Source organism: Pomacea canaliculata, linkage group LG11 (genome assembly GCF_003073045.1).
Source record: "Pomacea canaliculata isolate SZHN2017 linkage group LG11, ASM307304v1, whole genome shotgun sequence".
NCBI lineage: Eukaryota > Metazoa > Mollusca > Gastropoda > Architaenioglossa > Ampullariidae > Pomacea > Pomacea canaliculata.
Window position 1 is genome coordinate 22,422,929 of NC_037600.1, and position 16,810 is coordinate 22,439,738.

Here is a 16,810-nt window from a genome sequence, read left to right on the forward strand (position 1 = left end):
CTGCAAACGTCTCACTAACCTGCACGATCGTGGTCTAAAGATGAATAAAATTGATCCGCTTTATTCAATAGTCCATAACATCGTTGCAAAAAAAAGGATATCGAGAGTAAAATCAGTTTTATAAACAGACAATAAATCATCAATGCAGTAGGTTTTGTCATGAAATACGAATAGCGCACATGCTTAATTAACTGACTTGATTTTGTGTATCAGTGCGCCAAAGTCTTGGTCTCCTATTTTAGCCATCCTTGCATTTTAAAAAATTAAATAAACAGGGTTCCTTCTTTTAAACTTCAGGTAATTCGACACTAAAATTACTTTTGAGTCTTAAAACATTCTTATTCACCAGTTTAAAATATGCGCCGTGGATGTAATCCTGTATCACTAATAGGAGAGGGAGATGCTGCGTGCTACCAGCAAATTATGGTCTAAGGTAAGTAACTGCTGATGACATTGTCGTGTCCCTCGTGTAGTTACCTCCCTTTGACCAATATTCAGTAAAACACGTAAACACTAAAGTCTGTCAACAGTAAGCTAAATATGAACGACGTGAGGTCGCCAGGTCATTTAGGGCAAAGTTTAGCATGTCAGGCTAACAGACAATGCAGCGTCACCATTTTTATCGCTTTTTTATAACAAAGTAGACCACTAAAGTAGCAATGTGATTTACGTATATTATTTCAAAAGATTTAGAAATGTAATTATCTGAGCTTATAATAATAGTCACAACAGAAAATAAAGTAAGACCAATCAGAACACCATGGATATCTCAATTTATCGTTTTTGTTTGTGCGGCGGTAGTTACGTTGTCGCTGAGTTTGGAAGGGAGAGTGCTTTCACCTCGAGCTGATTTCGCACTTTGGGGCATGGAGATCTTGGGGAGAATGTGGGTGTGAGCGACAAAGTCGTAAAAACGGAGGGAGGGATAGGGAAGTCGATGGTCATCTCAGATAGAGGGGAATCAGAACAGAGTTTCGAACCCTCAACACCTGATTCTCATCGTTGGATTGACAGGCGCCTTACCTGTCCGTCATCAACTGCTCTATGTGATGCATCGTTTTCATTCCGGTTCGCACAACGCTCAGTATTTGGTATCCAAAAAAAAAGTCTAGACTTGTTATCAGGCATCATATAGACTCAGATAAAAATGATCACCACCTTGTGGCTATACGCACTCAAAAGTTCCCCGCCAGTGTTCTATGTTCTCTAGGTGTGGGTGTCTCAACATCAAGTATAGGCCTGGCACAGGTCCAGGTCTTCCTGAGAAATGAGTCCGCACTTACCGGTAGGAGACACGTAAGCTCATAAAGATTTTCAAACTCGTAGGTTTGGGGGGTGGGTAAGTTATTTCAAAGCTTTAGACTAATTGAGCATTGAATCATGAGATGTTGACGACACAGACGTGTGGGGTGGGTTGCTAACAACAAGTGTCACACCTTTGTGGTGTTGAACGCTTCAAACGTTGGAGAAGAGTGCCTTTGATTTTTTTAATCAATGTGAACGACTTCTACGTGTGTGATTACCTGGCAAACTCAAAGTAAGTTACGGTTGACTACATCCATAGTTTGTTTACATGGAATGAAATGTGGAACGCATAAATGATTTGTAGACAGCGCAACAACTGGCCGTGCCTACATCTGGTTCAAGGGTGGCTACTGCGGAGTGACCCACAAATCTGCTGATTTTCTCTGTCCATTATTCTAGATAAGTTAGTATGTAGAGCGTTTTCTGCTATAGTTTTCGGAAAATCTACATATGCATGTGCATGTTGAATGGAGCCTGGTTTAGTATGTGAAGCTACTTTGATCTAACGACTGATGTCCTCTCATCCAAAATGTTCATCTTCTCTAGTATGGATCGGTGATCACATAGTCATGACATACTAGTAAAAGTTCTTCATGTGAAAAACTGGCTGTCCTTCCGTAGCTGTTGTGGTTTTACCAGAGACAGAGGTATTAGAGGAGGTATTAGAGGTATCTAAGACAAACAAGAGTACACAGATCACCGTGGCGAGAAACAGAGGCCATTCATTCCAAATATTACCAACAACGAAAGGCAAAGGGTTGCTTGCACTGTATTCTGCAAAGTTTATCATGTCACATCACTTCTGATGGACCTGCTCTGGCATACTTTACTATCGGGTGGTTCACGACCTCGCCCCAGTCTGTCTGAACCTGTGTCACCAACAAGTCCAGCAGGTCAGTTCCATCTCTCCACATCCTTGTCTCACTGTCCCACGTATCTGACTGGAGAGGCTCGGCAGTCGCTCCTTCTCTGTCGCTGGTCCCAGCACTTTGGATGCTCTGCCTCTGTCTCCCTACAGTGGAGACGCCTCATGATTCCTGGTTAAAGGCAATTATTTCGGAAAAATCTGGTGTAATAACATTGTGGATACCCCATTACTGGTTTAATATCTCCTTCTACGTATTATTTCATGTTCTTGACAATGTTCACTGTGTATGTCTGTATGATTGGCTGATTGTGATGTTCATTAAGCATGTATGTGTAATATTGTGATGCCCTCATCTGTTATAGGTCAAGACCACCCAGTGCTTTTTGTAAAACACATTGAACTCGCCTTCCTGTTGGGAAGTAAGGTATATGAATGTGTGTGCAACGACTCACAGCATCAATCAAAACAGCAGAAACCTAGGCGGATACTATACTTTTTTTAAAATTTCCGTTGGAAAATTATTTAAGGTTATTGCTCTTAATAAGGGCGGGGTTAGGTTGTATTTCGTTATTTCCCGTTCACTGTAGACACATTATTAAAGTTGAATTTGTTCATGAAGGCTTGAGTGTAAAGACTCAAGCTATTTACAGTGTTCATTTAAGGGAGGACATTGGAAGCTTTCGTGTTAAAGGAGGTAAGTAGCCGCAGGTGATGGAGACAGCGTTTTAGGGGATTATGCACAGCACAGGATATTAAGATAAGCAAGATATGTCACCACAAAAGTTATACAATAGGATGTAAGAGTTATTATTGCATTTTAATATTTATTATCGAGATTACTCTACGCCTTAATAAATCAAACCACTTAAAATAATTCGGAAAAAAGCAAAGGTTTTACATTTGTTGTTAATAGTGCATTGTTTCCCTTAACAGCTTCCTTTTTCCTATTTTAACGAGCACCATTTTTTAAAAACATTTCAGTTGTTGTTTTTCATATCGACGAACGTTGGCTTGGTCTTAAGGGAGAACTGGCAGACATGACTAGTCAGCAGCCGTCCTCTGCGCAACAGGTAAGAATAGAACATTCTCACTATAGCCAGCTTGGATGTGCATCATAATTATAATTTAATGTCTAACCTTAATGCCTAAAATTAAAATAATACAGTTTACAACAGGTGCTCGTTTCAACACAAGCCCAGACATTCTGGCTCCAGTGGGTGGAGGCCGCGTTCCCTGATCTCGACTCACGCGCCTACTTCCTGCCTCCTGTCTACTTCAACCGCGTGCCCATGACTAGACAGTCAGTTGTTGGTCAGGATGTTCTGGTCCTTCAGTCATTACAGTCTACTCAGCAGACTCCATCGGGACAACCTGGTCAAACCAAACAGTCTACAACATCTACACATACCAGTCAGTCCACTGGACAATCAAAGTCAAGAAAAGCTGGTAAGACCAAAAGGTCAACACCGTCTACACAACCCCGTCAGTCCAATCAACCAGCGATGACTACAACCACTGCGGCCTGGGGTTCCATTCCTCAGCCTCGCTGTGTTGTGTACAGCGACGTCAGAGACGACGTTGCGATGCAGCGAGTTCTCGTCTGTCTCCAGCAAATGTCTGAACGAACTGGAGAAGTCATGTTTGGTCTCAGTCAGCTTCAGTTTGGACAGTACCTGGGGGAACCTTGCTACGCTGCTGAGGCTGCCCAGCTGCCCCTACCAGCCAACCTTCCTTCTGCTCTGCCACGAAACTGGAAACATGGAGACTTTGATGTGCTTTTTATTCACCGACATTACGGTTTTGTCATCTGTGAAGTTAAGGCTGTGGGAGACAACCTCAGTAAACTTAACTTGTCACAACAGGAAGAAGAAAACATTATCAGAGCAAAACTACAACAGGCTGTGTCACAGCTGGACAAGGCGGAGGCCATGTTGTCTCACCTGGTGTCCGACATCGCTCCCGGTCTGCGCATCACTAAGACCATCGCGGTCCCTAACCTTACGGGTCATCAAGTTCAACAGGCCATCTCCGGCGACATACAACTAACTCAGGTATGGACCCTTGTCACTGTTTCGCTAGAAAGGACATCTTTTTCATCTTTTTTACTTGTAAACGCACATTTGTAACAGCTAAATATTTTTACTTCGAAACAGTTTCAAAACTGTCTATTTTACGGGGTGGGCCACAAAATACACTCGGGGGACGCAGGCTAGTCTTAAGTGGCCAACCCTGGATAAATGTATAATTTTTTAAGTGGATAATGGGTACTACAGCTAGCACCTTTTGTTTTGTAAATGCAATATTCTGTGACATTGGACGAAAGGCATACCCAGGACTTTGTACGCGATACCAACAGTCTTGTCTATGAGTTTGTTATATCTGCTATATTTATAACAATTACAGATTTTAATGTTTCACCAATATTATATAATATATGGTAACAGTCCTAATGTTAATTTAAAAAAGACTTTCTCCAAACTCTTCTATTCTTTGGGGTTTTTTTTAACTCTTCATTTCCTCGATCTTTCTTGTTTTCTGTTTCACTAGTATCCCTTCTCCAACTCCAACAATGATGCAGAGCTTTTTATATTAAGGAAAATTTTGCTTCTTTTCAAAGGTAATCAATAAAGTTTCTAGCAGGAAAGAACAGAATGTTCCTTGAAAATATAAATTGGATTATGATCACGCAATATTTTGGTTGTATTTATCGCTTGGGGAGAAGACAACCAGTAAACAGTCAAGGAAAGGTCTCTTAATTCTCGCACAATCTTGACCCAGCTTCCTCGATTTATTTCAGTAGGCCTACTTATTTGTGATTCAGGACCTGTGTCGGTGTCTGGGAACAACAGACCCCGCTGACATCGCTGCTCTGTGTCTGTGCTGTGATCAGTTGTCTGACCCCAAGACCCCGTGGGACGTCAGCAGTCACGTGCTGAGGGAACTCGGACACTGGTGGCAGGGACGTGTGGCTGGGGCTGGACCTGACAGTCGCATGACACCTGGGGTGTACAAGACTTTGGTAGCCAGGTCAGTAGTAGAAATGTAGGGTGATATGCTACTATAGTGATCTTTGGCTGGACATGACACTGATATGTCCCACATCTTCTACAGGACATTACTAGCACAACGATGACTTTAACAACGTTTTATTGCTTAGAGAATAGGCGACAAACGACAACCCTCCGGTCAAACAAATAAAATATTCTTTGATTCCGTTATTACACCTTACACAATCTTTGATGTTCTGGTACATATTTTGTAAAATGATGAGCATCATGCCTCCAGCTCCTAAATTACGTAGAACATGCAAGTGTTTTTTTTTTTATTAATCATATCGAATGCCTTTAAAAAATTCACGAAACAGATATACAACTTGTCCAACCGCTTGAGTAAATATCGCTGTATGATCGCATACAGTATTAAATATTACCTGTAGTGGAATAAACTTCCATGAAATCACTCTGCTTCTCATCTGTCTTACCATTTGCCTCTGCCCTTCTTGTTAGTCTCAAGTTCAGAAATTCAAAAATGTTATTTACTGTACTAATTAGCAATAATCCTCTATAGTTGTATATAGAATAGAATTTATGTAAAATAATATTTACAACACTAGATTTTAGTGAAGAAAAGCATTGTGTGAATTACAACACTCGGTCTCTTCACGAGCCCTTCGGTCTCCTATGCCCGAAGCCGCGTAAACCCACTGCCACCCTTCGGGCGTACAGGACCGAAGCGGTTTTTTTTTTTTTTTTTTTTGGCGTTTACAGCGCATTTTTCGGTAAAGAAATCGCTTAGTTACGATAGTTTGGGCATTTCTGAACACAGTTATTTCCCTTGTAAAGGGAGGGTACTCTGTCTTGACTTAACTATCGTCAGTTTTCCAGAGTAACCTTTCTTTTTTCTTGAAAAAAAAATGGCGAGACGATGTATGAGAAATTCGGGCTAGCTCCTCGGATTTTCAGAATTCTGGCATCATTTGTGAATTTCTATGGACAAGAACAATTGTGTGTGCATTTCTTTTTGGTTTTCAAACATCAAAATGTGTTCCTATAAGTCATCTTTGTGTTAGACTTCTTGTACGGTGACAACTGTGTAACCACGTGTAGAAAAAATTTCTATTTCATCTACCCGATTCTTTATGGATTACAATAATAAAAGTGGGCTCTCAAGCAAGTTTCAGGTAGGATTGTTCAAATTGTACACATTTTGATCTATCATTATCAATTTAAATTATTCTTCTAGCTCTTTTAGTTATTTTTTTTTAATTTTTTGGAAACCGGTAAAATTCTGCGTACCGGTGGGTCGAACGGCCTGCAGCCTAGCCGTGGCCAGTGTAAGCTTTACATAAGCTTTTATTTAAAAAATAAAGTATGCTACTAGATTTTAATTAAGATAAAAAAATCGAGTAAAATCTACACTGGGGATTTATTCAGAAAAGATTTTTAAAAAATTATTCGATGTTCATTTGTTTATTGTCAGCCAAGCGACACCGGTGGAACGGTTGACTCTTTTACAGATACTGAATGAAACAACGTCATAATAAACACAACATATTATTGCTGTTGGTGTCAACAATTTAGAAATATTATAAATAATTAAAACATATTATTTATACATTTATAATGAGTGAATTTTTTCCAATGACGTATGATTAGTGGTTTTCATCAGATTTTGTGGTCCGGCGACATCAGTGATTGTTCCTTGCATTTCTCCTCCACGTGTGAGTGTCAAGACCCTGGGTCAGGCCGTGTGGTGGACAGGAGAGTGCTATACTGCTGTAATCACACTCTTCCCGGAGCAAGTTCACCTGCTACACACGGCGCCTCCCACACTCTTTGTGGCGGGGCCTCCTGGCACAGGTAAAACCGTGGTGCTGCTGCTGATGGCCATAGAGTGGCTGCGGTCTAACAACGAAGTCTGTATTCTGAGTACTTGGCAGAGGAGTGCCGCATCGTGCACCATGCTGTATCACCTTCTACAGCAGATATTAAAAACACAGCTGTCAGCAATAGCTTCACCTACTAAACTTCATTTCCTGCAGTATAATTTTGGTAATAAAAGCAGCTTTGAGAAGGCTGTGAGTGATGTGCTACAGATGGCAAGTGGAGGTTCGCTTCATATTGTTGCGGATGAAGCAGCACCTGCAGACAAGTAAGTCGTACACTGCCTGATGTGATCATAAAGCATAAAGCTCATGTAGTTATTTTAACTACTTCTTGTCAACCACTTGTATTAATGACCTATGTGATACAGTCCTTAAGTAGCCAGCCAATAATCATCTTTAATTACCTTTCTAATCCATAGGGTTAACTCTTTGCAAATTTCTCTCTTTCTTTCTTTCTGTGTGTGTGTGTGAGAGAGAGAGAGAGCGAAGAGAGACACTATGTATAAAGGTATAGAATTCTATAAATTCATAACCTTTGTGTAAACGTTATTGTCCAAAACAGACAGTACTTCAGAGATTTCTGTAAGGAGCTGGAAACACGAGTTCCTCATCTCTATATGTGGGCAGCGAGTTATTTTACCGACCACGCACCCGCGGGCTGGCAGGTGGGAGAGTTCAGAAGACCCCTCCGTTCCCCACCTGCTGTGGTAAGAGAGGTCACGAAAGGTCAGGAGATAAGTCAAGCACGAAACGTGAAGCCATACGTCTCACGCCGCGTTCCTGACCCTACAGACGGCCCGCAGGTGAGACTAGTGAGTCACGAAAGTCCAAGTCACTCCCCGAGGACGTCATCTGACTGTGAAGAGTGTGGCCGGGAGGTCGCGAGTATTCTACAGGAGCTTGGCGTTGGCGCTCCGGGTAGGTGCTTGGAGATTAGTAATTCATACTGACTTTCAAACATTTGTGATATTTTCATCAAAATATACTCTGGTAGTGGTTATCAATTATAAAGAAAGACTTCCTTGAATGTTAACAGTGACTGCCACGTCATCAGCACCAACCACGATATCCTTCTCCTCCAGTGGGAGCGTGGCGCCCCCCTGTCTACAGTGGAGAGACGTATTGGTTTTGTTTTGGCGCAATCTTAGCGAAAACTCGGGTGTGGTGACGGGGCTAAGAAAGGCGGGTATCCCAGTGAAGGTGATGAAGGATGATGACATCGAGGATGTGGCCACGGCCCGCAGTGATGTGGTGTGGGCGGCGCTTGGAGACTGTGTTCAGGGTCTGGAGAGAAAAGTCGTCGTCTGTCTGGAGACCAAAACTTCTCCCACTGCCCGACTACACAACATGTCACGATGTACAGCACAGCTCGTCAACGTCGCGTGACTTTGTAATGAGTCATCAGTGAAGACTTCTAATGACCGTCATTAGTGATGATCTCTAATGACTATCATTAAAGTAATATTTTTACTATTTCTAACAGCAAAACGTTTTCACAAACTGCTTTCTTTTTATGCAGTGTTTTATAGTACATAATAGCAGTATTCCAACAGTATTAGCAGTAGTTGTGCTTGAAACATGGATACACGTTTCTCTTCAAATAGTTTGCAACTTTTGTTTGATAGTTTTCAAGACATTCTGTTTAAAATCTTTTATAAACCTGCAAGTGGAACGAATATCATTTTGATCATCCTCTTAATCTTTCAGTGTCGATAGAAAACCAGTGAGACATACTAGTGTTTTTTTTTTCTGAAACAGTACTAAGATTAAAAAAAAAAAAAAGAAAGAAAAGAACCAGGACTGCTCTCTTCACATTTTGTAGTTTTGTCTGAGAGTTTCAAAATTTCGTTTGCAGCTCTAGAAATCAATTGTTTTCTAATTTTTTTTTTCTTCCAGTGAGGGTTTTGGCTGGGAACATTATCTGATTTTTTAGACACGAACATCTTAAATGATGTCAAGTGCATACAATGCAGCTCATAAATTCAACTGATTGTTAAATATAGTTTCATACATGGTATTTACAGATGCTCTACCCTGATGTTTTGCTTTTTGTCAGGGTATGAGATAGAAAGAAAGCGAAAGAGGGCGTGTGAGCTAAATAATTTGTATTTACCCTTTTTACCTCGCTATTTCTATTTCCTATTTTGCCCATATTCTTTCCGTAACAGTTGCTGCTATAAATAGTAATGCGTGAAATACTTTAATGTATAGTTCCTACTATAAATAGTAATTAACAATAAATATGAATGTATGCAATATTTTGACAATGTCTAATATGTCTGCATCCGTGAAATTCAAATGCCGCCATGGCCTAAATTACAATGGTAGAAGAAGGGGATTTAATTGTTATCATATACTTATTTGAGCCAGTGCTGATATAAACACACGCACTTATACGCCTATAACATGATTTCACAAAGGATTTCAGACAAATTCAGCCAAGTAATAAAAGAGAAACATAAATCTGCAGAGAAAGACGAGCATGCGGACTAGTCAATTGACTAGAAGGCAAAAATATAGCATTTAGCAGCGGAAAAAATCCTAATGAAGATTCTTCCTCTACTTCATGATAATCGAGTCACGGGTAGAGAAAGCAGCGTTTTGTTGATTGGTTTTTGTACGTGTTTATTATCGGAATATACAGATACATTACATAATGTAGTTCACAGGCGTGTCTTGGGTAATGTTTTGATATATGCCTGAGAGTCAGACTGTTAGAGCGAGAGTTACCAAAGAGAGATAATTCAAACTATCAAAACATTTGGAGACGCCAGTAGTTAACTCCCCTACACACTTAATTACGTGTGGATGTATCTGACCTGGCTATTAACTTACAACAGAGTCTAAGAAAAAGGTACAAAATCTTTATGCATGCATGTTTAGTCTTTGAGATTACTGGGACTTAGCAAAATTACGATCACGTGCCTCGTAGTAGAGTAGGAGGATCAGAGGGACAATCTTCGTTGTTCAGTTTTGTTTTCTGGTAGCTCTGCTTCTCTCCGAGAGACTTCACAAGCGGACCACCTCACACACACACAGGCAAACGGATTATCATTGAAATAAAATAGTGTTTACAAATACTCTGTCTTAGACCTGAAAAAAAATCGTTTTTTTTATACTGCTCTACATAAATGACCGTTTCACTTGTGTCAGTGTTTCTTTTGCTATGGCAAACTGGAAACTTCAAGGCAAATGTTGTTTTAAATTTGCATTAAGCTTTCCTTAATGTTAGAAAGTGAAACTTATTTTCGATTTGTGTGACATATGTTTCAAACGAATGTTGAGAACATACGTTAATGGATTTGATATAACAAAACTGAAGATATCATGCAAACAGTGTCGTTCAGTTTCTAGCCTGAAAAAAACAAAACAAAAAACAAAAATCAACAACAAAACAAAACAAAAACAAACAAACAAAAAACAAACAAATTCGACGTCCTTTACTGCCTCTGTCCTTAATAAATCACTGTTGGTAAAAGTCAATGCCACTGAAAGCACAAAACTTCAGTAGAACAAGTTGTGGTTGCTGTCAAATGTGTAGAAAAACCCAGAAAAAGTAACTTTGGTTGCATAAACCTCCGTGCTCGCCAACCAACGTGCGCGCTAACACACACACACATATCTCTTTCTCTCTCTTGACAGGCTGTGTTACTCACACATAGACGTCTGGTATATTTTATTCGACTTATGTGGACTTTTCTCGCCTAGTCATTAACGGCACTTATCTGCTCATCTATTTCCTGATGACTTGGTTTCACTTCCGCTGTCTGTACAAGAGAAAGAAATGACAGTATGTACCACTGCTTACATGTTACGACCTCGCCAGTCAAGTGGTTTACTTCATCTTCATCTTCTCTGCCGAACAGATCGCTTCGGTGTGACCTGACATATAACGCCTCGACCAAAGTTAAATGAAAAATAAATATGTTCACAATATGGATAAACAAACGGCAAGCTGCTAGGACCTGAAGTAGACGATACTGCTGATGATGAGAAGAAAATAAATACAAAAATATTATAACTGTAAGCAATTGAGAACTTTTGGCATTAGAGTGACACGTGGCAGTTATAGTGACAAGATGGCTGAGACTTATTTCCGCTCGTGGGAGACATCTTCTCTCATCGCAGCTCTGGTCCTTGTCGTCAGCCTTCATCTTTGTTTGTCATCATTCAGTGCTGCTGTACTTGCACAGGGTAAGTTGCTTTATCGTGGTGTGGAGACCAGCATTCATGGTGCTAATATGTTGGTATTATCGCTCTTTATATTTAGTTTAAAAAGAGAAGACTTTGCGATATCAAATGTACATTTTATAACTAACTGGACAATTTAAAACCTTACATCAAAGCACACACACACACACTACAAACATACAACACACGCATCACAAACTAGCAAGCAAAGACAGGACCGAAAGCAAAGATGCTGATGAAAGCTAAATGAGTTTCTTGTAGTCTGTCTGTTTTATTGGTTACCCTTATTTTAAATTTTCAAATTAAATCTGTAATGATATACTAAATTGTATTACATACTCTATAAAGGACAAAAGTCCACCGAGCAATGGCCTTCTTATTCAGCACTGGTGAGCCTAGCAGCAGGATGGATGTGTTTGCAGATTTAAAGCCTTAAGCCCTTTGAAATACTTCCCGAGTCCAGGACACCTTTAGATATATAGCAATACTTGTACTTGCCACTCTGTACATATCTTCCCTCAACTCCCTGATGATGTCTTACTTCATTAGACATTAGTAAAGTAGCTTCGCTAATGCAGAAAATCGTCATTGTCTCTCTTTCCATCCTTGCAAATAACCTGTCTGAGGTCATAATGTGTCTGCAGTTTTTGATTTTACTGATGAAAAATATGTTTTAATTTCCTTCTTTTTTTTTTTTCTTGCTTGCAACTGTTTTACAGCCGAGTCGACTGTCAAAGGTCGTAAGAACTCTGAGTTTGCGGCATTAAGTGGGTTTTGGTCTGAGCTCTCTCATCGGGTGTAGCCTTGACAGTTGAAGCATATCCACCTTCAGTTCTGATTTTGTATGAGCCTCTTCCTCTGTCCGTAGACCTCTGGCTAGTAACATTTATATTCACACAATATTTATGTAATAGTCATTTGGGATAGTTTAGTAAAAGGTATCACCTAATATCCTGGAATCTGTTTGGAAATCATGAGTATTTATTCTAATGTTACCCGGACTATTACGAGAGAAAAATCATAAGTAATTAAACATTAATTAAATTTTGATGGGAACTATTAACAAAACTATAAACCAGTGAAGAAGTTTTAGTATGGTGATTACTGATGATGTTATGCACATACTGATGACGCTATGTACTTACTGAGTTGATTCCATGCTACAGAGACAACATCATCTTGCCACATTTCAAGTGTCAAAGAGGCGGAACCGACAAACATAACATGCACATTTAGAGCGGATGTTTTTGCGGCAAAAAACAACATAAAAATACTTCATTTTGTTGATGAGGATAGCGAAGGTATGTATATAAAACCTCAAGAAAATTTATTGTTCATTTTTTCTTCCTTTTTTTATTAAATGTTAAAGTAAACATTTTGTTCCTGTAACTGTTTAAGTGGCTAGTCAGTAACACAATATCGCCATTTGTAAGGTAGTCATTTCAAAACAGGTTTGTTTGTACCTAAGTGTGCATTAATATGTTAGCACGTGCTGTGGTCCCTGCAAACTTCTTTTACTATCACAATGATTTCAAAACTTCAAAAGTCGATTATCGTCAGAAATAAAACTGATTTCATCATTATGCAAGGTGCAAGGGTCGCATTATGTTCCTGGCTAGAAGAAGGATTACATTGCAACACAGCGTCAGGATACGAGTTTACCAGCCAGACCCTTAAAGATGGCGTCGTCATCAGAGTACCACGGGCGTCACGTGATCAGTCTGGACGATACGCTTGTACCGTGCCAAGTTCTGCATCCACAAGATTTGCATCTTGTAACCTAATTGTCATGACAGGTAATCCATCTGCATAACAGGTATTTCTAATATTTTATCATATTTTTGTCATTCTGATTGTACTTGGGAAAACACAAAGGTCTTCTATGCCATCTTCTCTGTGGCTCTCTCAGTGACATTCCTCTGAACCTGTGCCTCTTCCATTTGATTCACTTACAAATCTTTTAATCCTCATCGTCATCTGCGGGGCTCGTCAATCGTTGTGTTGTGTGTGTGTAATACTTCGTGCGTACGCAAGGTAAGTCTACCTTCGTCATATTGCTTATATTTTGGCTAAAGGTATTTAGTTGTGCTTAGAAAGCTTTAAATGTACTAGTAGGTTGGCTAAACGAATTAAAACTTTATTTTTTCTTCAGCCAGGTTAACGACATGTACGATCCCATCTGTCAAACTGTCGTCCCAAACATCGCTGACCTGCTACTTTCCAGAAGACATCAGCAAGACCAGAACAGACATTTCTGTCTATCGTTATTCGATCCAAGGTCGTACAGGTATTGCAATATGTATATTAGCAGTAAACTACAATAATTCTTGTTCATGTTGATTATATATTTACATATAGGAAGTTGTTTTCATCTTAGTTTTTTTGTGTGTGTTTTTTTTTATCATGGTCCTCATTATAGCCCCATGCTCCGACTTGACGTTGGGACAGTGTACGATATATAACCAGCTCTCTGGGATAGACTGAATGACAGTTAATATGAAAACTTCAAAATTTCTTTCTTTTTCTTCTTCACAGATACTGTGATGTCCTGCGTGTGGAAGAATGAAAAATTGAGTTGTGACACTCTCTTGGGCTACGAGGTTAATGGCAACGTGACAGATCACGTGACTCTTACTGTCCACAACACGTCGGAGACCCATGAAGGAACATACAACTGTCAGATTACGGGTTTTGCATCTCCTTCCTATGACAATTGTTCCCTTCAGCTTGAGAAAGGTCAGCGACAGCTAGGGACCACGTCGTCTTGTAATATTCCAAGTGTCCAAGAGTCAGAGGCTGCGGAACTAGTCTGCACATTCAGTGTTGATGTCAACGTGTCGAGACAGAACATCAAAGTGATTCATCTCGCTTATGAAGGGAGAAAAGGTAAACTGAAAACAAAATGTGTTACATGTTAATGGTATTAGACTAATGTTGTGTTAAACATATTAAAACTGTTATTCTTTTACGACTTTAGTCGACACGCTCTACCGGTTGGCGTGAAAATGTAATTATCATTGTACATTTACAGCAGGGTGGCTTCTTCTCTCACTTTACAAAATCTCTTGAAGAAATGATTTTTAAATATGTACTCTGAAATCATTAAAATATACTCAACTTACCACCTTTTGTATTCTGAGTAAATTTTTACTATGAGTATTTATTTGTTTCCTTTTAATCTTGGTGGTCTTTCAGATTTGTATCTTGAGAACAAAAGCGACATATTCTTTCAGATTTAAGAAGAAAATAAGTACAACTTTAATTCTATGGTTTGCCTGACTTTAGCTGTTGACATCCTCACCTGCATTTGGGAGAAAGAGCAACTGGACTGCACGACAGCTCCGGAATACGAGTTCAACAGCACAATCACAGACCAACTCGTCATCAGAGTACCGCGAGCGTCACGTGATCACAAAGGCACCTATACTTGTCAAGTGCAGGGTTTTGAATCCAAGGGGTTTGCACCGTGCGAATTTAACGTCTTGACAGGTAATCCATTCACACAACAATTTAAAAAAGTTTATGCTTAATTATATTTTCTTTAAAAAGTTATGTTATTAATATACGCGTATAGTCTGTTCTGTATTTCTTGTCTCTTCCAGTATGCGATAAACTTTATACTTATATTTATAATTTATACTTAATTTTCTCACCTAAAATGGTGTATTTAGTAAGGACTCATAAAAAATTGTTTTATAGAGGACTGATTTTATAAATTATATTTAATGTTGTGTTAGCTGGGATAACAACGTGTGAAATTCCATCTGTAAAACTGATGTCACAAACATCCCTGACATGCTCCTTCCCAGAGGACATCAGCAAGATTAGATCAGACTTCACTGTCTATCATCATTCAATCCAAGGTTTTACAGGTGAGACAACGTGAGATATAAATGTAGATATTCTTGATTGGTCGTGACGATAATTGAGTATTTGTAATGTGTGTTAGAGCTGCCATTAAAGCTAATTTTCATTATTGGCATTATTATCTCAGCTGTTACTAGAGAATATTATAATATTATCATCAGTCAACACTTGATTGCATTTCTGCCTGTATACTATTGCATGCTTTCTGGATTTCTACTTTTGTCTGCTTGTTCTTCTACCTTTTGTTTGGCGTATTGTGATCTACAGGTCTTAATGATCGTAAGATTCTTTTCCAAGGAATTAAGCAAAGCTATTCTGTGATGATGACGATGACTGGTGATGTCTGGTGATGATGGTGATGATGGATGATGATGGTGGATTACGGTGGTGGGGGATGATGATGGATGATAATATCAAAATAATCCTCATTCGTTCTTAAAAACAATTATACGTTGTCATATAATTGTTATAAAATATTTTCTACGCTTAAGTGAAAAAAACTTTTTTTTTTTTGCTTTTTATTGAACACATTCCCAAATTTCGTTTCTTGCCTTCCTTTTGACCAGATGCAGTATCGTCCTGTGAATGGAAGAATGAAAAGTTGAACTGTAGCACCAGTCGTGGCTACGAGGTTGATGGCAATGTAACAGATCACGTGACTCTCAGGGTCCACAACACCTCGAAGAATCATGAAGGACTGTACAGCTGTCAGATGACTGGTGTCGGATCTGTTGGTTACGAAAACTGCTCCTTTCAGCTTGAGAAAGATGATAAACAGCAGTTGGGGGGCATGTCGTCTTGTAATATTTCAAGTGTCAAAGAGACAAAAGCTGCAGAACTGATCTGTACATTCAGTGTTGATGTCAATGAGACGAAACAGAACTTCAAAGTGACTCACCGCGGTCATTATGGAAGAAAAAGTATTCTGTGTTTGATAATTGCATATTTGTATATATATTTAGGTTACTTCTTGTGTTTATACATTTTTTACACGTTTAATTGACTTCTGTCTGCCTATGGTGCTATCATTCACCTTTCTGGCTCATACAGATGTTGGTGTCCTGATGTGCATCTGGGTGGGAGACGGACTGGACTGCACCACATCCCCGACCTACGAGTTCAACAACACCATCAGCAGTCAACTCGTCGTCAGAATACCGCGAGCGTCACGTGATCATAGCGGGACGTACGCTTGTTACGTTCTGGGCTCTAAGCTCGACGGGTTTGAATCGTGTGAATTTATGGTCATGACAGGTAGATGCACGTTCAACTTTACACCTGACATAGTCGCTCTCACTGCAGTTTTACTCACCCGATTATACACTACAAACCATCAAACATCACCACCACCAGTTGTATTAATTTCCACTGAAACAACACTCATCAGAAGTCTCATAGTCTGATTTAGTTGCGAATGGTGAATTTTATCCACTTACGGACGAGTTTATATGTCTGTGGTCACGTGGCCTTATGACCGAAAGCTATCAACGAATTTTTCTTGTCTTTGCGCGGCGTTCCTTTATTTGTCGCCTTTGAAGAGAAAAGCATTTCTGAGGACAGCAAGGAGTGTCGAATTCATTGGTTGTTGTGGCAAACAAATACATTTTGCACAAGTTCTTCAATATTTGTGTCGCATTCGTGTCCGTCTCACTGCTGGTAAGTTTTGATTGACTTTTCTTGTTCGTAGCAAATGA

General features: G+C 39.5%; 3 protein-coding genes across 8 annotated transcripts in view; all 3 read left to right on the forward strand.

Moving 5' to 3' along the window:
- The window catches only part of LOC112575044, a 45,848-nt gene extending 29,295 nt beyond the window's left edge, over positions 1-16,553 (forward strand). The window contains exons 10-12 of one of the 2 annotated variants that reach the window (XM_025256562.1): positions 14,987-15,121; positions 15,683-16,036; positions 16,167-16,553. In XM_025256562.1, coding sequence (XP_025112347.1) covers positions 14,987-15,121; positions 15,683-16,036; positions 16,167-16,519 — 842 coding nt within the window. In that variant the 3' untranslated portion in view covers positions 16,520-16,553. The remainder of the gene's footprint in view (positions 1-14,986; positions 15,122-15,682; positions 16,037-16,166) is intronic. The other variant, XM_025256563.1, reaches the window with a different exon arrangement.
- Positions 1,329-9,709, forward strand: LOC112575046. Of its 5 annotated transcripts, none has more exons than XM_025256565.1 (8): positions 1,329-2,198; positions 2,536-2,597; positions 3,155-3,243; positions 3,349-4,224; positions 4,995-5,200; positions 6,842-7,324; positions 7,621-7,976; positions 8,095-9,708. In XM_025256565.1, exons 3-8 carry the CDS (start codon positions 3,211-3,213, stop codon positions 8,442-8,444), a joined length of 2,304 nt encoding a protein of 767 aa, XP_025112350.1. In that variant the 5' UTR covers positions 1,329-2,198; positions 2,536-2,597; positions 3,155-3,210; the 3' UTR covers positions 8,445-9,708. The 5 variants fall into 5 exon arrangements, with proteins under 5 accessions (XP_025112350.1, XP_025112351.1, XP_025112349.1 ...); XM_025256566.1 differs by having other exon boundaries at positions 1,329-1,708; XM_025256564.1 differs by having other exon boundaries at positions 1,329-1,537.
- LOC112575047 lies at positions 10,822-13,527 on the forward strand. Its single transcript, XM_025256570.1, has 4 exons — positions 10,822-11,252; positions 12,416-12,550; positions 12,839-13,045; positions 13,406-13,527. Exons 1-4 carry the CDS (start codon positions 11,138-11,140, stop codon positions 13,408-13,410), a joined length of 462 nt encoding a protein of 153 aa, XP_025112355.1. The 5' UTR covers positions 10,822-11,137; the 3' UTR covers positions 13,411-13,527.
- Positions 16,554-16,810: the final 257 nt, after the last annotated feature.

Bases quoted from the DNA above. Each gene is read 5' to 3' on its own strand.
- LOC112575047 (XM_025256570.1), top strand. From the start codon at position 11,138: ATGGCTGAGACTTATTTCCGCTCGTGGGAGACATCTTCTCTCATCGCA. The intron at 11,253-12,415 runs GTAAGTTGCTTT...TCCATGCTACAG, and splicing joins TGCTGCTGTACTTGCACAGG to AGACAACATCATCTTGCCAC. The intron at 12,551-12,838 runs GTATGTATATAA...TCATTATGCAAG, and splicing joins TGTTGATGAGGATAGCGAAG to GTGCAAGGGTCGCATTATGT.
- LOC112575046 (XM_025256565.1), top strand. From the start codon at position 3,211: ATGACTAGTCAGCAGCCGTCCTCTGCGCAACAG. The intron at 3,244-3,348 runs GTAAGAATAGAA...AGTTTACAACAG, and splicing joins AGCCGTCCTCTGCGCAACAG to GTGCTCGTTTCAACACAAGC. The intron at 5,201-6,841 runs GTCAGTAGTAGA...GGTTTTCATCAG, and splicing joins TACAAGACTTTGGTAGCCAG to ATTTTGTGGTCCGGCGACAT.